This window comes from Euleptes europaea, chromosome 17, assembly GCF_029931775.1.
Source record: "Euleptes europaea isolate rEulEur1 chromosome 17, rEulEur1.hap1, whole genome shotgun sequence".
In the NCBI taxonomy this organism is placed as follows: Eukaryota; Metazoa; Chordata; class Lepidosauria; order Squamata; family Sphaerodactylidae; genus Euleptes; species Euleptes europaea.
The window spans coordinates 8,989,977-9,016,056 of NC_079328.1; the positions used below are offsets into that span (position 1 = coordinate 8,989,977).

General features: G+C 44.1%; 1 protein-coding gene across 1 annotated transcript in view; it reads right to left on the minus strand.

The window, feature by feature from the left end:
* The window catches only part of XRN2 (5'-3' exoribonuclease 2), a 115,206-nt gene that overhangs the window by 7,635 nt on the left and 81,491 nt on the right, over window positions 1–26,080 (minus strand). The window contains exons 21-28 of the mRNA XM_056862525.1: window positions 24,347–24,430; window positions 14,358–14,455; window positions 13,895–13,974; window positions 13,046–13,102; window positions 12,026–12,094; window positions 11,711–11,845; window positions 8,864–9,000; window positions 986–1,055 (exon numbers count right to left, since the gene is read on the minus strand). Of these exons, the coding sequence (XP_056718503.1) occupies window positions 986–1,055; window positions 8,864–9,000; window positions 11,711–11,845; window positions 12,026–12,094; window positions 13,046–13,102; window positions 13,895–13,974; window positions 14,358–14,455; window positions 24,347–24,430 (730 nt within the window). The remainder of the gene's footprint in view (window positions 1–985; window positions 1,056–8,863; window positions 9,001–11,710; window positions 11,846–12,025; window positions 12,095–13,045; window positions 13,103–13,894; window positions 13,975–14,357; window positions 14,456–24,346; window positions 24,431–26,080) is intronic.

Consider the following 26,080-nt stretch of genomic DNA (forward strand, 5'->3'; position numbering starts at 1 on the left):
ATATAGAGGAGTGACCTTGCATAGGAAAAAACTGAAAGGGAATTGATGGATTGAGGTAAGAGCCAGAAGTCATTACTGGAGAAACATGGTTCAATATTTTGTTCACAATTATTCTCTTTTAGCACAGAGAGATACGATACGCAGAAAACGTACGCTCAATGACCATTTCCCATGTGCAGCCTTACTCTGCATTGCAGATGTAACAGAATTATTCAGAAACAGTCTGGAGTTTGCAAAGTGTATCAGGTTTAAGGGTGTACAGCAGCTTATCGATGAAGGAACATATATATAAAACATCCCTCATTATCAAACCATGTCACATTCTCTCTGTTCCATGGCACTTATTGGATCGCAGATTCCTTAATCCTCCCCTGAGTCCCTCCTGCATTTAATTCAGTTCAATCTTAAGTAGTTAAAGAAACTGTTTTCAGTGGCAACTAATAACTACTGACCTACAGTGACACTGCCCTACAATAGACTTGTCAAGCCTGAAAAAGCTGTACCAAAGAAGCTGATTAGGACTTCAAGAGGTTTGTATCAAGAATCAATGGCGGGCCTGTACTAATGCCGTGGTTCCAGCACAGCCAGGATAAAAGTGGACCACCATTAGTTATGCCTCATTAAGCTCTACAACTTTCCTAAAAAGAAATTTGTTTAGCCTGTCCAAAACCTAATGCAGTTTTAAGCTCTCTGTGTTGAAATTCATAGTACCTCAAAAGCTTCATTGAGACGCAGGCCAAAGAACAAAGAATGCCACAAGGACAGGCACCCAACGCAAAGTTAATACTGAAGCTTGATTATTAATGGAAAAATGGTGTTCCTTGTAAAAACAATCACAAAATACTCAATATGATACAGGGGAGGCATTTTTATGACAACAGTGTCAACTGCAGTATTTAAATTTTAAATAATCGCTGAGATACATATATAGTTCTTAACAGAGCAAAAGGAATTCACAACCAACAGCAAGAATTCTTTACTGTACCTGTCGTATCTCTGCCGTGGCTGTTGAAACAGAGGTGTGGGCCCTTGCCACGATTCTTGGGGCCTAATATCTGACAAGCAGAAGTAACAAACAAAACATAATAGATCAAAAGAGGTTAATGCATGCATTTTAAAACTGGTACTGGAGTAATAATTGTAAAAAAACAAATCTTTATGCTGGTAGATATTCTTAAAACTAAAACAAATCTAAAATCAAACTACAATGTGTATTTGGCAAATCTTCAAAAAAATATAATTTTGCTGTCCCTCATCTGGCAATTCCCAAAATAAAGTAGCAGAGAGAGACTGTGGCGTGTCAGTAGAGAGAGAGAGAGCCATTGTTGTGCCTTGATTAGTCACATGCTTTCAAACCCTTCAATTAAACAGAACAGCATGTTCTGAATATCTCAGATACCTTCTTAGGCACTGAATTAATCAGCGAAAACTTTCAATTTAATAAATGAAAGCTAACACATAGCTAGACAGAAAGGACATCTTTAATTATTTCTCTTGATTCCTCTTACAGTAACACATCAAAATAAAACACTAATGAACAAACAATGATCACAACTCACAGACTCGTGATAATTTTTAATTGAAGTATCAGCTGATTAAACCTATAGGTTAACACTTCAGACTTAAATAACAACAATTAGATGTATTTTTGCCTGATGGACTGGTAATCAGTCTTGAAACTTCAAAGTTATTGCTCTTGAGACTACCCCCTCTCAGAACAGCATTTGGACTTGTGCAAAGGTGAGCAGTTAATATGCAAAGGGTAAGAACTTTCCATGAAGTTTTAATTTAGATAAAAACTTATTTTGTTTCATGAGGTTGGGGGTTCTCTAGGTATTGCCTCAGACCTTTGTGCAAAACTAGGCTATAAATCTAAGTAGGCTATAGTAGAAGTCTATACAGTTTCAGGAGAAAAATATCCAGTGGCTGCAGCTGAAGACCCCAGGTGCTGTAGCTGTCTGGCGCAACCCCCCACTTAAGGTTTTCTTAATACAAAAGTACAACATACCAGAAAGATGCAGCAATAACATCACTTTAACAAGCAGCGCAATTAAACGGCTGCTGTACTCCTAAATAAATGGACCGGTACACAGAATCAAAGAAATATCTAATCAATAGCTCCCCGGCCAGCTCAAAACACTTAAACCGTGTATCAATCAAAAGCTTCAGTTTCAGTGACATCTTTGATTGCCTTCAATGGTGTTTAAGTGCAACCTAATTATAACAGCTGGTTCCAGGAGTTGTCTAATGGATAACACTGCAACCTGATGGTAAGGCCCCTGGTTAAATTGTTAATATCCAAGGACACCGGGGCCTTGCAATAATTTACATGTCCTTTGTTAACTGCATTTTTTTTTTAAAAAAAAAAAGAATGACGGGAAAGAAACCGGAGCCCCTTCGGTGCCTGCTAACAGGCTGGATTGTGGCTTTCTGTGTTAATGTTCTGACCTGAACAGAAACCTCTCCTGGTAGCACTTGAGAGGAATCCATCCAGTGTAGGCAGGCCTGATGAGACACGGGCGAAGCTCTCCTGGCAAAAAACCCAACACTTTGGCAATTCCAGCTCTGAATGTCTTTTGATCAGGAATTGTTCAGAAAGACAGGCAGGGCACCCTGTGCTACTAGGTTCATTAGCAATAAGAGAGAATTGGGGGGGGGGTCCCTATTCCAACTATAAAACATGAGCAAATCTTTCACAGAGAATAAAAGCAATTTAAAAATTGAGCTTCAGTTTCCTTAAACTGTTGAGACAGAGCTGCTATAACCAATGAAATCCCAACCACACAAAACTCTGACTGGAGAAAGCAACCATTACTGCACTGGCAATCTAATCTCCAGAATTCAAAGATGCAATTCCCCAAAAGGTCTCCATTTAAAAAGAAATAAGTCCATGCTAAGATTATTAGACTCATTTTGCCAGAGGGCTGAAAAACTTATAAACTAATAAGCCATAAAAGGGACACAGCAGTCTTTTCAGTGAGAAACCAATTCACATACTCCTTTTTATTGAAGACTGGTGGAGGGGGGGGCATAAAATTGCACAGGGAGGTTAGAACTCTGGCCCTTATGGCCCACTTAGGGTCCTGGCTCTCCCCTCCCCCCCATCGCTCCCATCCCACCCACATGAAGAGGATCAACCGTTTTCGAGAAAGACAGAAAAGGGTTCAAGCATTTTGCAAAGAGAAAGGAAAACAAAAGGCAGACAGCTAGAGATTACTGGGGGAGGGACAGTGAGGATTTGGTTTACTTTGGGTGAAAGGCTACATCTTGTGCAAACCTGCAGGCTCTTTTTTAAACTCTCCTGAATTTTATATATTAAGATATGAAAGCCGCTTGTAACGTAACACAGGAATAAAGAGAAGAAGGAACGAAAACCTTTCTGGTCCCACCATGCAGTCTCTCACAAAAAGGGGCCCACTGACTTGACCTAACTTTTCTAATTTGAAGGCTAAGAAGAAACTGTCGTAGATTAGCTAGTTATCTTGATAAAAGCTTCCTTTAGGAAGGCATCTGTATTTTTTTTTGTTTCCGTATGTGTATGTATATATTTGTGTGTGTGTATGCTGTAATAGTTTTGTATCTTTTTGTAAGACAGGAAGGTGTGCCATTTTTCTAGGTTCAATTCAAACATCACACCAACGGTGGCTGTGGATACAATTGTGGTTGCCATTATGTCCAAACTGACCTACCAGGATTTGCAATCTCCCTCCCACCAAATGAGAATCAGAAACCAGGGCTTGTTCTAACTCTGGTTTGTCAATCATGCTGCTTCCAGGGTCGGCTGTGCCAAAGCGAAGGGAGTGCGAGGCGGTCACAATGTAAAAGTATATTTGCTACGTTTGGAGTTCAAATCAGAGTTTCATGTCTAAACAATGACTAGCACAAATTGTGGTGGTCAAGGATGTCTGAACTGAGCTGCTGCTTGCTGGGGGAAAAAACAGAAAAAATTTAAATGGTGACCTTTGACCCTTCAATGCATGGCAAGGTACCTTCGCTTTGTGCGAGCTTGAGACAACAACTGATAATTTCCCACAGACTTGCAAATAATTACATTAGCTACTCCTATTCCAACATTCTTTAATAACCTACCCTGAGGGTGTAGCCTGGTGCACATCACCTCTTTGCCAGAGGGGTTGCCACAGGTGAGGGAAAGAGCCTACCCTGGCACCTCTGACTTCCCCTCGCCACCCCTTGACGCTCCCAGGATGACAAGCCTAGCTGCCACAACCAAGGTTTCCATATAAGGGAGGGGGAAGCACCTGGGCTTTTTTTCCATCTCCAGGTTTGTACAAGGATCCCAGTTTTCTCAGGCGCTCTCTCTATAGGTTGGGCCACACAGCAGACTAAACAGCCATAGGCAAAACAACCCCCATACGGGGAGTTCCTCCTGAGTCCCTCCTCAGCATCCCTTCACACAGCATTGGGGGGGGGGGGGGGAAGCAGGAATTAAGGGATAAAAAGAAATAGGAATCAGGATAAATTAACAAAAAAAATCCCTGAAAGATTTTGGAGAATTTAAACACTGTTTTAATACAGTGCAAAGTGGTAAAGTAAACAAAACAAACAAACAAAAGACAGCGATGATAAAATATAATCCTTAACACTACTAGCACCATCTGCTACGATTTCTGTCACCTCACTTTGAAGAGGACAGGAACCCAAACCAACCCAGGCTACTCGAAGCAAGCCGACAACTGAACAAAAACACACACACACCCGAATTCCCCCTCTGAACACTTTGGCAACAGAATCTTCACTGGCAAAGCACCTGCTCATGACATATACCGACACTCAAACATTTCAAAAACTGCAGAGATGTTGGAAGAAAATGGCACAATCTATACTAGTTTCTTCCATGTTAACATTTTAGAGCATGGGTGTCAAACATCAGGCCTGGGGGCCGGATCCGGTCCCTTGAGGGCTCTTATCAGGCCTGCGAGCCAGCCGAGGCAGCCTCCTCCCCCAGTCCCGAGGTATCAATTATCAAAGACTGTAAAATAAAAGAAACTATTGCAAGAGTGTTATTGTTTTAAGCATGTTTGTATTTTAAGTAAAAAAATAAAGTAGAAAATAATATCATTAATTGGCTTTGCCTATGTCTTCTATAAAGTTTGCATCTCCGGTACCTGGCATTAAATTTTACAGTCCAACCAAGTGACATCTATGTCATATCTGGCCCTCATAACAAATGAGTTCGACACCTCTGTTTTAGAGTTTTACTCAATGCAAGGCTCACCAAACTATATTTGGCGGGGTCATGACACGGAGGCAGGCAACGGCAAAGCACCTCTGAACGTCTCTTGCCTTGAAAACCCCACCAGGGTGTTCCCATAAGTCAGATGTGACTTGACAGCAAAAAAAAAAAAAAAAAAAAAAAATCCAGGATGAACACGTGATTAAAATGTGGAATTTGCTGCCAAAGGATGCAGCAATGGCCATAAAGGGGGATTAGACAGATTCATAGGTCTATTACTGTCTACTAGCCAGGGTGATTAAAGGGAACCTCCACATTCAGTGGTGGTAAGCCTCTGAAGACCAATACCAGAAGGCTACATCAAGGGAAGGCCTCAGTATTAACTGACTGGACACTGTGTGAGACAGGATGCTGGACTAGATAGCCCACTAGTCTGAACCAGCAGGGCTCTTCTTAAGTTATTAGGGGAAAACCTTGGCCTCTATGCCCTGCTGTTGGCCCTCCAGAGGAACTAGATGGACCACTGGTCTGATCCAGCAGGACTCTTCTTAGGTTCTTATTAGGGGAAGACCTTGGCCTCTATGCCCTGCTGTTGGCCCTCCAGAGGCAGGATGCTGGTCTAGATGGACTACTGGTCTGATCCAGAAGGGCTCTTCTTATCTTCTTACCAAGCTAAATCAAGTTCAGCTGGTGCTGAGCACAAAAAAGCAGCAGGTAACAAGGTGCCTATGGTGGAAAGAACTAGAGGTCAACAGGCCCAACCTCTGCATAAGGTGAAGAGCAAAGTAAGGCTCTGACAATGCATGAAGGATGAAACAACAGCTCAACAGACTTAGAGTGCAATCCTGCGTGGGGTTACTCCAGTCTAAGCCCGCTGACTTGAATGGGCGTAAACTGGACTAATGGCATACACTGATAGTCCTAGACCCACTGCATCCAGGTGTTTTTTTAAAACTTCAGACTCAAACAGCTACTCACCGGTCACGTGACACCTGTGTCAAATGAGACCCACCTCCTGGCAACTGGGCAGGGAAGCTTCACGGAAGTTGGCAGATCTCTCTCAGGCTACAAATAATGACTAATGACTACAAATAATGACTACTACGTGGACAGTGTGTGTGCGTGTCGTGGGCTGGTAACTTTGTATACTTATTGGTGAAGCTCTGTTTAAGGCTCAGTATTTGCTTCAGCGAGACCATGAGAGCAAAGATCAGTGCTCAACAAAACCAAACAGCAGATCACAGGATGCATTTATAGGCCGAGCCATCTTGTCACACACCATGACTCGGAGCAGAAACAGCAGAAGTTACTGACCCGGACACTACCCTACTAGCCCTGGCTCCATCAGCCAACAGCCCAAATTGAGGGGAAAAGTCACATGAACGCATGAAGCTGCCTTATACTGAATCAGACCCTTGGTCCATCAAAATCAGTATTGTCTATTCAGAATGGCAGCGGCTCTCCAGGACCCAGATGGTCTTTCATGTTACTCGCTACCTGATCCTCTTAATTAGAGATGCCAGAGATTGAACCTGGGACCTTCTGCATCCCTGCCAGATAGTCTCCCACTGAACCACCCACCACCCTTCCTCCAAGCACAAGGAACATAGTCAGCTTGGGATTATTGTCGGAAAACATCTAAATAAATAAATAAATAAATAACAGAGCTCAACACCAACTTTATACCATTCGTTATGGCTTATAAGACAACTGACTGCAGGGAGGGCCATAAAATTGACCAGAGACAGACGTGTCAAAGAGGGACCGACCACAAGAGGAGAAGCAACCGTTAATGTAAGCAATTCCTAGAATGATGCAGCAATTTAAGCCACCTTCTCCAGTAGCAACTCGAGCAACGCTTTGTGTAATCAACATAGCAATCAAAACCAAGACTTCATGTTTACTGATTGGAACATGCTTCCCCCCCCTTTTTTTTTTGATTAGAGGAAAGGCAGTTAATTGACAAGTTTACTGACTGAAATGAGAGCAATAAAATCAGACACTCTGGACAGCAGCAACCAAACCTGCCATTCTCATAGCATGCTATCAGACTCCACTTGACTCCCTCCAACTATCAGCATACAATTATTCATCAGCTAAAAATTGGCACGTCAGGGTCAAATCGGGGAACAAGACCCCCTCCCCCTCACACAAGCTCCAAGAGAGCTTAGATTGGATGGACTATTACCCTGCTAGACTCCAATTCTGTTTCATTTGTAACGTGACCACCTGAAAACTACACAGGCTCTTTTACCAAGCTCACGAGCTAAATTTCACTGCATTTCTTGAACATTAAGAAAGAAATGAAAAGGAACTGAATCATTTTGCCTCCGATATAATGCCTTTTTTATTAAGTGACAGGGATCCCAAGGCTACATTGGGAGTGGCAAGGTTTATTTCAGTCCTTATATCCCTCAAACATTAGATTTAAAATAACACTGCTCAAGATCAATGGATCAAGGAGCTTCTAAGGTATGAAAGGAAAGGAATCATTTAGCCAGCCAGATTTTTCAGATTAATAAAAATTAGCAATGATAAATGGCCCAAATGTTATTTCTTTTTTTAAAAAAAACGTTGCACGGGGCACACAGTTTACACATGTCATGTGTGGCCACAGCTCCCATTAACTGTGTGCGCCCCTAAAATGCTCCCCAGAATCCTATGCAACACATAGGGGCTTCTGCAGAAAATATGATGGGGTAAGAATTCCTTGAAAGCAGAAAGCATTTTTCTTTATAAAGTAGGCTATACATTTAACAAACTGCTTTAGCACAGAATTTCCTAGTCCATTACCGTATATTTCTCATTGCTAACTTGAATTGGTAGCTGCAGAACACAAAATAATATACTCATTTTAGAATTAGAGTAAGTGTCAGGAGCAGGCCATGAGGATGGTATGCGGTAGTGCGATTGTGCTGCTTCCAGGTGCTGTTGTGCTATTCTGTCCAAGGCCAGTCTATGCCCCGTGTTTAGTCTTCATAGATTCCCATACTGTAGGAATCGCCAAGTACTCCTTCCTGCCTCTGGGAGGGGGGTTGCCTGGGTTACCAGTTATCTCCTTTTGCTTTTCCATATATGCCATGTACCTTGCCTTTGCCCCTTACTAGTGTCCTTTTGAATATGGCTTCTGAAACCTGTCGATTCTAACCAATAAAACTGCTTTTGTGGACTTGCCGTCTGCTGGATTCTGTTTATGGGTTTGCCGCAGGGCTAGAGCTTACAGTAAGTTCAGAATAAGCAAAAATCACTATAGAGTATTCCTTAATATAACAGTAGTGTTTTAAGCATACACAGTATCAGCAATCCTCACAACAGCCCAGTAAGGTAGGCTGGTATTATCATCCCCATAACACAGATAGGAGCCTCTCAGGGAGTCCATTCCACAAGGTGGGGGCTACTATAAAGAAGCAGCTCTAGTAGATGCCAACTGGGCCACCTTAAGTTGAGGAACCACTAAAAGACTGCAGATTGCACATAAGGACGTATGGGGAAAAATGGTCAAGCAGCAATCTATTTAAAACTGTGAAGCATCAAGGAACATCTGTGTAGTACCACCAGAGGGCTGTGCTCATTTTAACAAATGCTAGAGAGAAAAAGCAAACAAAGTTCCATCCGATTGCACTGTGACCTGGCCGAATGATGAGTTGAAAGAGTAAATGAAAAGCTTACTCGATAGCAGCTTTGGAATCTGTTGTGGTCTGCTCAGCAGTGGTCTGTATGAGCTTCCCTGATTATAAGCTCCTGGGGGACCAATATTGCTGTAAACTCCACTGCCGGACTGTCCTCTGTCCCTTGACATTGTATGGCTGCGTTACGGGGAGGGGAAAAAAAGAAATGAATGTATCCAGGTACAGCAAAATTTAAAGACAATCATTATTTTACACAGGTCATATACGAATTTCTCTAGGTTTGCTTTCATTTGATCAATATAAAAAGGCCTGGATTCACTCTGGTTCTTAAAATTGCTTGTGAGAAGTTACAAGCCTGCATATTTTTCACTGTTTCATTGCTTTGTGTTTGGCCTTGAACAAGAGAACCAAACAGTGAAGCAGATGTATTGTTAATGGTTAAAATGAGTTATGAAAAGCTTTCTCTATTCCCAGAAAAATCACAGAAAGAATAGAACAAAATTGGCTATTTGTACTTAGTTGGAAAGTATCATTGCTTGCCCAGAAGCTTGTCATGCTTTGGATGGTAAAAATCAGGTGAGGCAGCAGAGGTGTAATTTTCACTTTATTTTACAAATTTTGTATCCTGCCTTTCTGCCCTCATAAGGGCCACCAAGGTGGATAACAAATTGAATCATACATAGTAAAGAGCACATTTCAAAACCATTAAAACCAAGCAAAAAGAACAATATTAAATCATTAAAACCAGAGCCAAAAGTCATACAAACACATAAAAACAACAATGAAAACATTGGGCAGGAAGGAGGGATAATGGAGGAAACACTGAATGAAACAAAAAGTTTTCCTCCACTGGCGGAAGAAGGCAACAGAAAGGGACAGACAGGTCCTGAGGAGAGGAGTAATCATAGAGTTGGAAGGGGCCATACAGGCCCTCTAATCCAACCCCCTGCTTAATGCAGGATTAGCAAGATTACCTTAGAGCAGGGGTGGGGAACGTAAGGCCCAGGGGCCGTTTAAGGCCCTCAAAACCATTTGGTCTGGCCCTTCGTTGGTCCTGACAGATCTCTAGCTCAGAAGGATCTAAGGCTGGCAATCTGCCCCCTCCTGCAGACAGGAATAGCCTCTATTCAAGGCAGATGTGAGCTTGTTTTGCTGAGAAAAGGAACCTTTTCCCCCCTTGCAGAAGTGTCGTTAGCTATGGAGCTGCTAGGACCGCCCAAGAAACTGTGTTAACCCTTTCCCACCTGGGCCATGGAGAAACATATTTCCTCGGTACCACAAAAGGGCTGGGGGTGGAAGTGGCGACAAAGGAGGGGTTAAAGGGGGCAGGGCCAGAATGCGCGCGCGGGGGGGGGGGGGAGTTCTTAGCCAGTGTGTTCTCATTTTACCCCTGCAAGCGGCGGTAGCAGGAGCCAGCTGTAGAATCAGGCCCTGACTATGCGAAGCAGGAGCAACTCCAGCGTATGGCTGGATGGCTACGCCTGGCTGGTGCAACAGACCATCCTGTGCCACCAGGTGGGTGAGTGCACCACCGGTTGGATGCCTGCCTGCTTGCCTGTGCCGGGGGGGTTCACCTGGGGCAGCTGCCTGCTTGGGGCTTGGTCAGCTAATTTTTAAGTTGATAATTTTGTATGGCCCACGAATTATGTTATAAATATCCAAATGGCCCTTCGCGGAAAAAAGGTTCCCCACCCCTGCCTTAGAGCATCCCTGACATGTGTTTGTCCAGCCTCAAAGACTGCCAGTGAGGGGGAGCTCACCACCTCCCCAGGAAGCTGATTCCACGGCTGAACAACTCTTACTGTAAATTTTTGTCCTCTAATATCCATTCAGTACGTTTCCATCTGCAATTTAAACCTATTATAGTGAGTTCTCCCCTCTGCTGTCAACAGGAATAGCTCTCTTCCCTCCTCTAAGAAACAAGCGGCTGAGCAATTAATCAAACTTTTATCAGAATTCTGGACTTGGTCTCCTCTGGAGTTCTCATGAAAGTGCAGAATAAGGCTGCTCTTGGGCATCAGGCACTGGGTTCAAGGTTCTTAAGCTTAGAAGACACAAGACAGTGTCTTGGTCATTCGATGGAGAACAAGGCATGGGCACAATCAGCCCCAAAACAAGAAAGACTGAGCAGACTTCTTGGACTCACAGAATTTGCTCACATAGGAACATGCGAGTTACATGCCTCAATCATCAATACGGAGTGAGCTGTGGCTCACGAAAGCTCCTACCCTGCCAGAAATTTTGTTAGTCTTTAAGTGCTACTGGACTCTTGCTCTTTTCTACTATCAATAATAAAAAAGGTAAAGGTCTCCTGTGCAAGCACCGGGTCATTCCTGACCCATGGGGTGACGCCACATGCCAACGTTTACGAGGCAGACTTTGTTTATGGGGTGGTTTGCCATTGCCTTCCCCAGTCATCTTCCCTTTACCCCCAGCAAGCTGGGTACTCATTTTACCAACCTCGGAAGGATGGAAGGCTGAGTCGACCTTGAGCCGGCTACCTGAAACCGACTTCTGTCGGGATTGAACTCAGGTCGTGAGCAGAGCTTGGACTGCAGTACTGCAGCTTACCACTCTGCACCACGGGGCTCTTACTATCAATAATACCATCATAGATAAAGCAGTGCAAGATTAATCCACTCTACATTTCCTCACACCCCAGGCCAGTTTTAGTATTTTAATAAATTTCTTGTTTAGACTTGGGTCCCATCCCCAAGATATCTCATTATATATATGCAAATGTTTCAAAATACAGAAAATACGGACCACTTCTGGTCCCAAGCAGTCCATATAAGGAATACTCTACCTGTACTAAAAAAGAGCAGATAAATGAATATGAGTAGAAACATCAGAAAAACAAAAAAAGTGCATAATCAGTGCTAATTACCCTAATGTTCGGAACGCCGACTGATCCAAGTGAACCTGCCTCCTGTCGCGATTGAAGCCCAGCTGTGGCCTCCAGGGTCTGCCATCATTGTTTGTTTTCTCCCAGTCACCTGGTTTCAGAACTGGTGATGGTTTTCTAAATGTTAAAGAAGACTGAATTCAGCAGGGACCAGAGTTGCAAAACCAGACAAGACCAAAAGGCAGATCGTGCCAGGTCTCTGAAGCAGGACCGCCCACGGGGCCAACCCCAGGCTGTCTATAACACAACTGATGCAGAAGAACCAATAAACAAATGTAGGATAGGAGAGTTACTTACTTTGCCCCAGGTAACACCACAGCCTTAAAAATAAAGTCATCTTGGAACTGCGGGTCTTTGAAGTTGATGCTGAGGATGAAAATATTTGGAAGAGTTACGAAGAATTAATGAACAGTCAGCCGTGCAATATCAAAACCAGCACCTCAATTGTTTTCTTAGACATGAAGCAAGGTTTTGATTCACTTCTCTCTTTCACCACTTCTCCAGATGTATATCAGACCCACAGAATGTGACCATCCAAGACAAGTACCATCATGCAGGCTGGGAGATGCTTGACAACCACTCTGCCTTTGCTGTCCTAGAGAACACAGCAAACCCAGGAGGTTTACAGACCTCTCAGTGGGTCATGTTTGGCCAGGAGGGTCGCAAGTCTCTGAGTAAATTTAGGTTGTAAGGCAAGAGGATGGTCTTCTTGTGGCTCACTAACTAGTGAAAACAGCAGGAAACCAGGGTTGCATGTAACTGGACAGTTCTTACAATTGAGGGAAGTGAGCAGAGGGATCCACCCAGGGATCTGCATCAACTCTTATTTATCATAAAAGATCTGGAGGCAGGGATAAGCAGCAGAGCAGCTGCGTGACGCCCAACTATTCATGATGATCAAAACCAGAGCAGATTGCAAAGAGCTCCAAGAACAGCACAGACAATGCTGGTATAGAAAGCCCTCCCTAAGGGGCTACCCAAGGACACAGACCAGTTTGGAAAGGGCAACCTGTAGCTTCAAACACTGTACACTTAAAATATGCACCTAGTTCAAAACAGTGCCTTTGACACATTATTCCTACACAGAGCCCATGATTTATAAGATATTAAAAATCTTGTTTCTGCTACCCCCAGAACCAAGGAGACAGGAGCTAAAGAAAAGGGCCTGCCCTTTGGTTCTTTCCCCTCCTCCCCACCCCCCAAGAGGAGAAGCAAGCCAGGAAGTGTCGCACATCACAGCTTCAAGCTACTTTGCACTGTGATTGGTAACACACACAGCTCAAGTCATTCAAATGAGTTCACCCAAATGTAATTCACCTTATTGCTGAGTTCTGAGTCAGGTCACGCAGCAATGGCACAGGAGAGCAAACCGTCCTAATGGATATGGGAAAAACGGAACGGATCATTTTTTAGCTTTAAAACTCTTTGATTGCAAAAGGGGGGGAGTGAAAAATTCACCAAATTAGCAACAATCACTGCATGGAAAGTCTAACACTTGGTAGGGGGGTACTCGAAAGTGATCAAAATATTTCAGAGGTCTGAAGGCAGGAGAGATGCTGTGCCACACAGCAAAAGGCCCAGAAAGTAGGAAAAGATTACCAGGAAACAAAGTGGTGGAATTTAATGGAAAAAATCCTTTCAAAGCTAAATATCTCAGATTAGCCATGCTTGTATCAAGTCAAGCCAAGCACCTTCTTGGTACACTGGGGTTGGGTCCTAATTTCCCCTGATTTCCCTTTCCCACTGCCCCCATAGCATTCCTCAGGGTCCCCCCCACCATGCCCCAAGAGCAGCATTTCATGGAGATCAGTGGGCAGCAGAGGGAGGGAGGAGGCTGGAAAGTTCCCTTCTGCTACCGGAACATTTAGTCCGGATCCAGACCACTCAGACGTAATGTGGCCGTGGTGGTGGTGAACACTTGTTTCTTGAGGAGAAATTCCTTTATTATACCTTTATTTCTGTCCTTTATGGTCGCAGATCAACAGGTCATGAGCAAAACAAATTCAATAAGCTCGGTAATACAGAGATAATCAAACATACGGAAATACAAAATCCAGAATATACAGTTAGACGGAAGTACTGAGGAGAAATTTAATTTGGGCTAATATTCTAATGTCTATCGAAAATTAAAGGAGCTTTCCAATTCTACTTGTAAGCTATACTCACTCATCTGGAAGAACTGGATTCTCATTCAGAGAAAGTTTTCCTTGAATCCCATGACACAGTTCAGGAGGCATGTCCACCGGCTGTCGGGAAATTAAAAAACCCTGATCAGCAGAGCAACAGAGGCATTTGCAACAAAGAAGAGGAGTGGGTTTTTATATGCCGACTTTCTCTACCATTTAAGGGAGACTCAAACCGGCTTACAGTCACCTTCCCTTCCCCTCCCCACAACAGACACCCAGTGAAGTAGGTGGGGCTGAGAATGTGTGACAAGCCCAGCTGGCTTGGTGTGTAGGAGTGCGGGAACAAATCCAGTTCACCAGATTAGTGTCCGCCGCTCATGTGGAGGAGTGGGGAATCAAACCTGATTCTCCAGATCAGAATCCACCACTCCAAACCATCGCTCTTAACCACTACACCACGCTGGCTCTCAAAAGAAATTTCATTTAGAACAAACTGAGCAAACCTCTTTGCCATCGGACTTGTACAGCTCATGAATAAAGTCATGAAGCTGATGATGTTTCCCAACAAAGATAATGTCACCGCCAAGACTATTTCTTCTGGCTAGAGAAAGAATTGAAGGATATTAGACTTCACCAACAAGGTAGTTTATGAGTTAAACTTATAAGACAGATCCACAAACTTTACAACGTATAATTGTGTACCCGCTACATGACTAAATAATTCCTAAATTATCTTTGAGATTGTACACAGATTCTGCCTTGATGTGCTTTCAGTTTATTCTTCAATTATGTTGGGGCAAAAGAAGGATGTCAAATTGGCTTTTACTGCTGCCAAAAGCAAGTGGGAAACCTTGCTTGCTTTTGACAGAGTTGTATTTGACCATAGTGAGTTTGTCTCATTGGGTACACTTAATACTTTGCTTATATAAGGAACTGAGGGGCTCAAATCTGGAGGTGGCAGAGGGAACAGAGACCAGCTGCTTACTCACTATGCCCTCAGGACAGCTGACCATATAAAGGAACTGTAGAGTGTTTAAATCAACAGAAGAAGCCTTCCAATCCAGAGAGTCAGAAGACCACGAGTCACCAACCACTTTATAACTGCTTTTCTACAAACCCCATGGCTTGTGGCTGCTTGCCACTCTGAACAGTATCACCTTGCAATATCCCCAATGACTACAACCCAGCTAACAAAGTCTACAAGAAGAAAACAGAGTTGCACTGTTGTTCACTGAAGTCTTCAGTGCAGCCCCACATATGGGACTGCGCATGCACAGGTCAGCCTTTAGGTAGAAGATTTTGTAGCCTCCTGGATACAGAGGGGATGCCCCTCCCCCCGGAAAGATCACAGTGGTTTCTTCCCACCTAAACCGCCACGTGACCTGAGCGGGGGCACCCCTCACCCCTCAGTTCTTGAATGCCGCTGTGAGCTCCTGTGTAAGTGAACAAAGAGACACTAGTGAGCCCACAGCGGGGTAGGAGGGAGGGATGTGTGTCTGCACTGAAGACTTCAATGAACAACAGTTACAGGTAAGTGCAACTCAGCTCTCATTGTCAGTCTTCTGTGCAGTCCCACATATGGGATTTTAGCAAGCTACAGTTTGGAGGTGGGAAGGCGAAACTATTGGAACAGTGACTGAAGCACTGCTTTCCCGACATCAGCCTCCCTTCTTGCTTGCAAATCCAACGCCTAATATCTCACAAAGTTATCCCCATCTGACCATGTTGCTTCTTTACAGATGTCAAGTAGAGGGATCCTTCTGTGGAATGCTGCTGACGCTCCTTGAGCACCCGTAGAGTGGGCCTTGATATTCAGTGGACATCTCTCACCAGCAGCTCTGTACACCAATCAGATGGCAGCCACGACCCACTTAGAAACAGTCTGGGAAGAAGCAGACTTCCCCTTCTTTGGACCCGCATAACATATAAAGACTTATCTACTCTAAATTCTCTTGTTCTGCTCAAATAATAAAGAACGGCACGTTTAACATCAAGAGTGTGCAAGGTCTTCTCGGCTTCTGAAGAGGGATTTGGGAAGAACACTGGCAGTGTGACATATTGTGCCAAAGGAAATTTAGAAACCACCTTGGGTAGGAAGTCAAAACTGGGACGGAGAACTATCCTTTCTGGAAGTATTTTCAGAAATGGGGGGTCCAACCTGAGGGCAGCCAGCTCACTTACTCTCCTAGCTGAAGTGACTGCCACTGGGAAAGCTACCTTTCGAGACAGAAAGGCCAGAGAGCAATCCCCTAGAGGTTCGAAAGGAGGACCCATAAGCTTGAGAAGGACCAGTTGAAGGGACCACTGGGGTATCAAAACTGGTGCCAGGGGGAAAACATTCAATAACCCTCTCATGAACCTTTTAGCCAAGGCATGAGAAAACACAGACGAACCCTCAATGGGGTGGTGATACACAGAAATTGCTGCTAAGAACACCTTGATAGAGGACACTGCTAAACCTTTATGGGCCAAGGAGAGCAAAAATTCCAACACCACAGGTAAGGAACAAGTAAAAGGTGAAACATCCTTTCCAGACACCCAAACTGCATCAATTTCCTCAAATATGATGCCCTGATGGAAGGTATTCTAGCCTGTGTTAAAATGTCTTGAACCTCTCTATTTACCCTCATTCCTGACCCTAAATGAGCCACACCATCAGATGGAGCCTGGGTATATCGTGATGTAACAACTGTCCCCACATGAGCAGGTCTGGTACCTGTGGAAGAGGGATATGATTGAGGCCCGATAACCTGAAAAGTTCAGGGAACCATATCTGTCTGGGCCAATGTGGTGCTATTAGAATACAGCATGTAGGCGTCCTTCAGGTCCATAACTACGAACCAAGAATCTCGGGCCAGCAACTCCATAACCCCAGGGAGTGACACCATTCTGAGCCTTGGAACAAAAAGGTATTTATTGAGATTACGAAGATCCAAAATAGGCCCAAGGCCTCCATCTCTTTTATCAATGAAGAAGAACCTCCAATAAAATCCCCAATCCTGTGAATTGGGTGGGACTGTCTGAATTGCCCCTTTTCCCAAGAGTTTCCTTAGTTGAACTGAAACCTCTTCCATCAGGTTATTGATAGCCCTTAAGGGGGGAGATAAGGGGGTTAACTCTTTGAACTCAAGAAAATAACCAGAAGCAACCATACGTAACACCCAACCATCTTGACATATTGCCTCCCAATGCGATAGAAAACAACTTAATCTTTCCAGGAAAAAAGGGGCACTCTTCCCAGACCTACTGTGCTAGTCAAAATTTATGGCCCTGCTGGTGCTGTTCTTTATGTGGAGGAGGTACAGAAACAGGCTGGTTTTTGATATTAGGTCTCTTCCTGTCCCCTTGAGGCTGGATTTGTTGGTACTGGCAAGGATACTGATGGATCTGCTATTGTTGTGGAGGATACTTCTGAGACCTGTAATACAGAGAGAAGTATCCTTGTCTCCTTTGAGAAGGAAACGAACCCTACTGGCACTGGAAGTGGGGAGGACTCCATACGACTTTGCAGTTTGATTATCAGTTTCCTTTTCTTTCAGAAAGTCGTTGGTAGTGGAAGAAAAGTGTCTCACCCTCAAAAGGGAAATCCTCTTCCTTTGCCCTGGTCTCTATAGGCGAGGCAGTATTATGTAGCCAAGCATGTCTCCTAAGGGTAATGGCAGATGCCAACGTTCTGGTGGACCCATCTGTCGCATGTTTCCCTGCAGCAATTTCCTGCAGGGAAACTTTTATGGCCTCCGAATGAACCAATTGGATAGCTTTCCTGGCTTCCTCAGGAACCTTCATCTAGGTGAAGAGAGACTTTTGAGACTTCCGCTAGGGCAGCTGAGCGAAGCACTCGTCTCCCCGGGGGCTCCCTGAGGGGGAACCAAGAAATGTCTTAAATAGGGGTGTTAACGCGCCCCTCCCGATTCCTAAATAGTGGAACGGGTATCAGGAAATCTCCTGCAGCCGATGAAGAGCGGTTGACTCTCTGTGTCGTGAGTCAGCCTGAGAATTACTCTTCAGAGGAAGAGGAGACTGAACAAGCCCTCACTCCCTCTCAAGAGATAACACCGAAACAGCAAGATGGGGCCTCTGAGCCAGAGGATCGGCCGGCTGAAACAAGAGAACAGGGAAGAGAAAGCCTTTCACCTTCAGGGTCTCCTCCACCAGTGGAGAGAAGGAGAGTAAAAGGCAGAATGGCATTGCAGCAAAGGAGAAAGTCAGCCCGGCTTTTGGACAAAAGACGTAAGTTGGCGCAGGAGGAATCAGAGTCTGAAACCGACAGTTGAGCTGAAACACCTGGAGAGTCACGAAGGCAATATAAGCAAGACTGACCGTTAAGTGCCTCGTGGGAGCAAATGTTATTGCATGCTGACTGTCTCTTATCTTGAGAAGCTTCATGTAGGAGTCCGGTTTGCCGTGGTGTTGAACTTGGAAGAAAGCCGTGCCTGCAGCCAAGACCTTAAAGGTGAGGAACTTGTATCTGTCTGTGATCTTGTTCCTGTATTGTGTTAAAGAGCTGCCAGCCCCTCCCGGCAAGAGTAAAATACGCGTCAGGTCCTGCTTCCTCCAGCATTGATAAGTTGCTGTGTGGGAAGCAGAGACTCAGACCTGCCTGTACGCAACACTCTGAGTTTTACGACTTCGGAGATTCAGTAGTAGCCCCGCCAGCTTGAGGAGCAATAAATCGCCGCACACATCTCTTTGGAATTTAGGCTTCGCTCTCCCCTATCTATTACTATCTAGCAACTATACAGAAGCAAGAATACCTACTCTCCTAAAATCTGAGTAAGTTTAAAAAAACTCTTTTGTTTTACCTGGATCTGGAAGTCCCAGGAGACTGTTAAATACATCAGTCGAATCCGTATCTCCCCACTCAATGTTTAAATGACTCTTTAAAAATAAGAAAAGATCTGATAACCCGGCAGGGATCTTATCAATTTGATCAGTGGGAAGACATAACAACTAAGATTTTTGAAAGACGCTTCAGTTGCCAATCAGGAATCGCTACGTATAAAGGGGAGGGAGGAGTGGAACCCCCCCCCCGAAGAGTCTAACTACACAAAGCCTTCCTGCCATGTCCTTCCCGGAAACAATCTATCATTGCGAGAGAGTCGGAGAACTTGGAATCGGAAGTGTGCTATTAGTGTGTAACTGGCAAATATTTCCCAAGTTCCTGACCACAAAGAAGACGGCCCTGATTCCTGCAGCACGTCCTTGTTATTTACTACACTGGAATCTGCCTGGATCTTATTAACTGAGTTTTAAAAGAAATTTTCAGAAGTAGCAACCATGGAATATCTAATAACACAGATGGAACAACTCTCTGTTTTGATGAACAATTCATTTCAACCCATTCATCAAAAACTGGACATCATCTTAGACGATCGTAAAGATATAAAAACCCAAACTATCACAATGAGATCAGAGGAGATACTAGAGGGCCCTCTAGCTGACAAGAGAGATGAAGAACAGAAGAACCCTGCAAAGGAAACGAGGAATTACAATAAACAATCTGCAATAGCACATCTGACAACAATGGATTTGAACGTGAGTGATTTTGACTTCTGTCCCCTGAATCTGCTTGATGAACTTTTCAATACCTGCTTGGAGGATTCAATGAGTAGAAACATTGGGGCTGTCAGGTTTTTTTTCTTTGAATTTGGGATGGAAGATATTGCAACATGGATTTACTTTGGAAATTATCTATCTGCAGAAGAGACTTTACCAACAATCTCCAAGGATGCTCTTCGACGAGTACTGCTAATGCGGAAAAGAAAGAAATGCTGGAAATTCCGGACAAAGGGACTAATTTAAAAGAGTCTAGTGTCTCTTCTGGATAAGATCAAAAAGGAACTGGTTAAAAGGATTGGTTATAATGGAAATAGAACTATATATGATATCAATTTACTAGAAAAATAATATGTATTAAATGAGCGTTAGGGAGAAATGGAGGACTTACAAAATAATTAGTTTTTAATGGAAATAATCAAATGCTTTTTATTATACTAATCCATTTATTATTAGTGAGATTTATTATTTCTCTTCTTTCTTTTTTCTTCTTCTTTCCTTTATATGATATTACTAACTATTAATCTTTTCTTTTTTTCTTGAAAAATACAAATGTCAAAGATACCAATAAATATTAACAATAGTATTAGGATTAGAATTCTGTACAAAAGAGATTACTAATTTATTATAAGATTTTACTTTATATTCTTTATGTTATTGTTAAACTATGTGATTAATAATTTTGGAAAAATAATAAAAATTTTATTTTTAAAATTTTTTAAATAACTGATATCCTTCTAGTATGGTCTGGTAATTCACCACATGAAAATTGAGAGCAGCAGAAGAGTATACCTTCCCGCCAATGGCAACAAGCCGTTTGTTCTCTTTGTCTGAAGGAGACGAATGTTGATCTGCCTTTTGTCTCGATTGCATTTCTTCAGTTATTATAGAGGATGGAGGTGGATGTGTGGCCAAAAAAGAGCATGAGTCAGGCTTGACCCAGTAAAGATTCTCTACCCTACAAGTGGTTGCAGGAGCAGAGGCTGTTTTTTTAAAGATTGGTGCTTGGATGTCCTGGAGACCCTCCAGGACTGGAAAGAGGACCACATCAAGTGACTCTGCGTGGAGCCTACTGAGGATCTTGTCCTTGGGCTTATTGTCAACTTTAGAGACATCCAAGTCCAGATCCTTGGCAATCCTGAGCATCTGCTCTGTACAAATATGAGCATCTTCCGCAGGTGAGGAAGGTTCCTGATCCCCCATCTTTTCATCTGGTGAGGTATCAGATGCAGTGATGTCCTCTGAAACAGAAGCAGTGATGTCCTCTGAAACCAGTTCTGGTTCTTCAAAGGAGGAAAGCTGTTGAAAGGATTGGTGCTGATACAGGTATTGGAACTCAGGAGCAGTAGATGACCCCTGTAAGGGGTGGCCAGTCAAGTCCAAGCCCCTTTGCTGACAGAAGTCTATCCAGCTAGGAATATTAGATGGAGCAATCATCACTTCTGGTAAGGGCTGCTGGTGCTGCCACTGCTGTGGTGGAGAAGGTGAGAACCTGGTAGAACCTCATACATGTCCTGGGGGGACCCATGTACCTCTGGGATACGAAATGGAGTGAGCTGGCAATCCTGAATGGAAGGAAGGAGCCTTAGGAGAAGGAAGATCTAGCTCCAATTGGGGAGCCACGGTCCTAGAAGAGTCCTTTTTTGAAGACTTGTCCTTCTCCTTCTCTTTAGGTTTGGTTTTTTTTTTTTTTTTTTTTTTTTTAGTAGAGGGCTCCGTATGTGAAGAGGAACCTTTTCTCTTCACAGTAGATGTAGATGGAACTGAAGGACTCTCATCCGAGGACATCGGAACCATACTCCTCAGAACCGAAGACGGTATCGAGACCAATGGAACCGAAAGACCCGGATCTGATGAGGATCTGATCTTTGGAACCGACATAGTTGGAATCAGTGGGGCCTGAAGACCTCTGTTCGAGTTCGAGGTGGGTCGGAACCTACAACAAATCCAAAGCCAACATGGATGCAGCGGCGCTCACTTGTTTATATGTCTGGACCAACATCGATCTAATGGATGCAGTTTCTGACGGAATGTGAGTAGGGGAACGGGCTGGTGTTGATCTGACTGAGGCTGATTTCTTCTGGGGTCCAGTTTTAACCGCTGCTGCCTTCAACGCTGTCTCCCACAGAGGTGGAGCTCTCTATCTCCCCTCGCCTTTGTGGTGAATTTCATACAAATAGCACAAGCTTGACTTCCCACAGTGGGAGGAATGGCTGTAGTCTTCCTCCCACAGGTGCAGACCTGACGTCACTGCTTCCCTGATTTGAGGAATTTATCCTCTTTATTCCCCTGGAAATGTTGGTGTTGGAAGGGACAGGAGAATTGTCCTGGACGGCGAAAGGATTGTCGATTGCCGGACCAGGGAGGTCGCCTTTGATCTTGCCTGAAGAGTGGCAGGGTGTGGGAAGTACGAAATGGCTGCTGAAAGCTTTTTGTCTCTTTTCTATAAGGTTAGGGCATAATCTTTTTCTTATCCTTCACATCAGTCATCCACGTATCTAGGCGATCACCAAATAGTTTTCCAGCCTGTAGAGGATGGGCCAACAAGAGGGCCTTAAACTTGAATTCAACTGGCTAGGCTCTTAGCCAAAGTCCACTGCAGATAGCCGTGTTAGTCGCTACTGACCTGGCCGAGAAGGAAATGGTGTCTAGGGAGGCACTGGCTAAAAAGGACGACGCCTTGAGGATCCTGTCCACACCCTCTACAACTCTGCTATCTGCACCCTCTAGAAGCTTGGAGAGCTTCTTTGTCAAGGTGATGGATGCCCTGGCTATGATGGCTGCTGTGGTGTTAGCCTGAAGGGTGAGAATGGAGGTTTCATGTATTTTCCGTGACAGAAACTCCACCTTGCAGTCCAATTGATCTCTAATGGATCCCGCTCCATCTTCAGCTACGAAGTCAGAAGATTGTAGGGCATCCACTACTGGTGGCTGGAAAAAATCTCTAGCAGGAGATGACATGTCGTAGAGCTTTTTTACGGATGAGCGTATTAATGGTGGGCTTGTCCCACTCAGATCTGATAATTCCCTGAAAATACTCAGGTAGAGGGACTTCTTTGGTTAGCTGATCTCTTCTAGGGAGGTAAGCTTTTGTCCCCTTGGGCCAAACCTTCTTGGGTTCCTCCACTGTCTCAGCCTCCTTTGTGAGGTCTAGAGCTATCAGTGCTTTAGATAACAGAGACTGGTAATCATCAGCAAGAAACAGCCTGGGCTGACTTTATGTCTCTAGATGGCCCTCTTCCACATCAGAAGCGCATTCCCCCTCATCTTCCTTCTGATGATAATGCTGCCTTTTGATGAGTAGACCGAGCCCCGTTCAAGTAATGGGGCCTGGGCCGATTGAGGGTAGACTGATTTCATGGCTGCTTTTGTGGGCCAGGGTACAGGGGCCTCTGCATGTCTGCAGCATTGAATTGGAGAGCTGCTAGGTAAGGACGCCCAATCTGCATTGGAAGGACCCAGGGAGAAGTGCCTTTGGATGGCTAGGGCCTGACTGATCATTGCTGCAACCTTGTCAATAGTCGCAGTTCTCCCTCCCCCCGCTCCACCCGTGGGGGGGGGCTACTTTACCCTCAGCCGTCCTCATGTGAGAGGGGTAATCAGCGTGCGAAGGTCCGGCCTGCAGCTCTTCCTCCAAAGCTGTTTCACTGGGAAGGCTGCATTTTTCTGTGGCTGCGGCACCAGAGTCAGGCTTCAAGGGGTGCAGTCGTTTCACGCCCTTTTTACTACGGCCGCCACGATGCCTCTCCTGAGTGGCTTTTTTAGAGGCAAGCCGTTGGTCGGCTTGTTCCCCGGGCAGCTCTTGTTGTTCTGAGGGACCGCATGCGTGCCAATCGGAGGGCTCTTTCACTTCTGTGGCCGTCTGAGCGTTGGCTCGGTCCTGATCTGCGCCCGAGCGTTACTGAGCTCATAAGGTGAAGTCGCGGTCAGCTTCAGATAAATATTCATCTTCCTCCCGTCCTCTGGAAGTGGTGGCAGTAGCCATGGCTTCCGAGGGATGAATTATGAAGAGGGGTTCCACAAGGGAGAAGAGAAAAAGGAGTCCACAGACGGAGTAGAAGGGGACAGAAAAGGAGGTTTGCTTTTTTGTGTGTTGATATAGATAGATAGAACTTAGATAAGACAACAGATTAGATATTAGGACAGTTAAGGTAGGATAGAAATAAAAATGTCCCTATACTGACTAAAAGACTATAGCAGCTCAGCTGTATTCAAGCACTCCCCAGCAAGGCAGGAGGGAAACTGGAAGCTGGGGCTATTCCCACCCTAGGAGACAGGAAGTTAAAAATTACTCCTGCCTCCCCTAGCAGTGGGCGTGAATAACCTGAGCTGCAAGATGCCCTTTCACTCAGAGCGGGAAGACATAGTGTATTCATTATATAGAACAGTTTAAGGATTAGAATGCAATTCAATACAACAAGGGGAGCACAAGGAATGTGAAAATCAAACAGGATTAACAATTGAGGCATTACACAGTTTTGCCAGACCAGTATTCTACTCCCCACTGATTCCCTCCTTTAATGGCATTACTGTCCACAGTCTTCCCAGATATTTTTTCCTTGTGAAGATCTCTCATATGATTAAACCTTCAGGTGCAATTTTCTTCATGCCAACTGGAGCTGCAGCTCTCCAGAGGCTTAGGCAGAGAAAACCCTTTCCCACAAACATCTGCTACCCTAGATGCTTTAACTAGAGATGACAGGGATTGAACCCAGGACCTTCTGCAGGCAAAGAGGGTACTTGCCCGGTGAGTCGCAGCTTTAGATAAGGCTGCTTACAACAACTTCTACTCTTTGGGCTGCTTGAGGGCAAAACAAAAACCAAGCTCACTTATGGCACTGAGGTAAATGTCAGGAAAGCACTGTGGAGCTGCATATAGTTGTACTGCCAAAAAAGCCTTGACAATCCAACTTATTTTGATAACATTCTTACTTACTTTCTTCAGAAGTGAGGTCAGGATAAACCTCTGCTAAAGCAGCTCTCAGACGGCGTTCATCAACGAATGGCAACAGAGCAACACCTACAGAGAACAAGCCATTACAAACCACACTTTCTTTCCATTAGCAGGAAAGGAAGTATGGCAGTTATAGGAGATTTGGGGAAGATCAAGCCCATCGGGTTTACAGCCCACTGATGTTACAGGACAGAGTCAATGTAAACAGCACCAAGTTCCACAGTGGAAAAATGGCAGGACAGAAGCACACTGCATAAATAAATGCATTCCCCTCATTTTATAGTTAATGCCTTGGGATCACACAGAGCGTTTCCACCAACCGAAGGATTTCCCCCCATGGATCATTACTTCTTCGTCCCCCTCTCCTTCACGGAACAGCCTGCCTGAGGTCAAGAAAGCTCTCACACTTGTACCATTCTGCAGTCTGTGCAAAGCAGAAATGATCAGGAGGGCATTTTTATAAAATTATTAGAACGGTAGTAGTATGGAACAGTCCAGAAGGACACTTTTTTTTAAGTTTATTAAATTTTATTTTATTCAACAAACACACAGAAAGACAGACAGAAATGATGGCAGGTCTACCCATAAGCTTCTACAGGGAGGGCACCTTTTCAATGGAAGAGGATTCTAGTCTCCTGCAACGATTACTGCAGGTATCACCTGCTTTTACTGTATTGTCTTACACCACTGTAATTCCACTTTCTGCACTGTTTGTGGTGTTATCATGCTCAGATGTTTGTTGCTTGAATTCTTTTTTAATGTCATAATCTTAGTCCTACTGCATTGTTCGTTGGTTATTTTATATCCCATCATTCACCTTGAGTCTCAGTTACAAAGGCAGTCTATTAATAAAAATAAAGGCCTCTGCCTAATTCTGTTTCCAAGGCAATCACAGCATTGGGGGGGCAGGATCTTGAGTTGAAACTGGAGAGGAGAGGCAAGAAAGGTATTCTCCGCTGAGTGAAACCCCTCTATCAGTGAAAATGCCCCCGTGCGATCCAACACATTACCTGCCTCTCTTCTCCCACCAACACCAAATTCAAGAAGGGCAACTTCCTACGAACTAGCTACACTTCACCGAGCAGCACTTGTCTCCATAACCAGCCAGTGTATTCTACTTGCAACTACATGCTTGCAGCATTAATTCTTTCAAGAATGTCAATCTATAAAGTCAACAACAATATCTGAAGTAACTTATTGCTGGAGCTATGATAGAATCACAACATAATTTTCTTTACAAATGTTCCATCCATTATCAATCGTATTATACCTTTCTGTCACACCAATGGAACACAGGGTGGGCTCAAAATATGAAAATTAGAGCAATATAGCACATTTAAAAAATATTATATTCATTGCTGCATGATTTCCAAGTTTATCTAGGAAATTTCCTGGATCTTCCAGTCATCTAGGAAAATGCACTTTAAGCAATGGAAATAAACTGCAATCAAAGGCCTTTTATACACAGATAGTTTCTGTCACCGTCACCTCCCCAAATACTACTTCAGGGCTTTGTTTTCATTTTGCATGTTTTCTCCGACCTTTAAAAGTTGTCTCACTCTCTCCTCGCATTTCTCCCGCCTTTTCTGGATGCTGTTTTAGCCCGAGTTCAATGTCTGCATCAATCCCAGATCAATTTCTGGTCCTGTGCATAGTTGTTAATTCAGGTTTTTCTCCCCATGCCCACATTCTCGCTTCTCCCTCCCACTTGTCTTT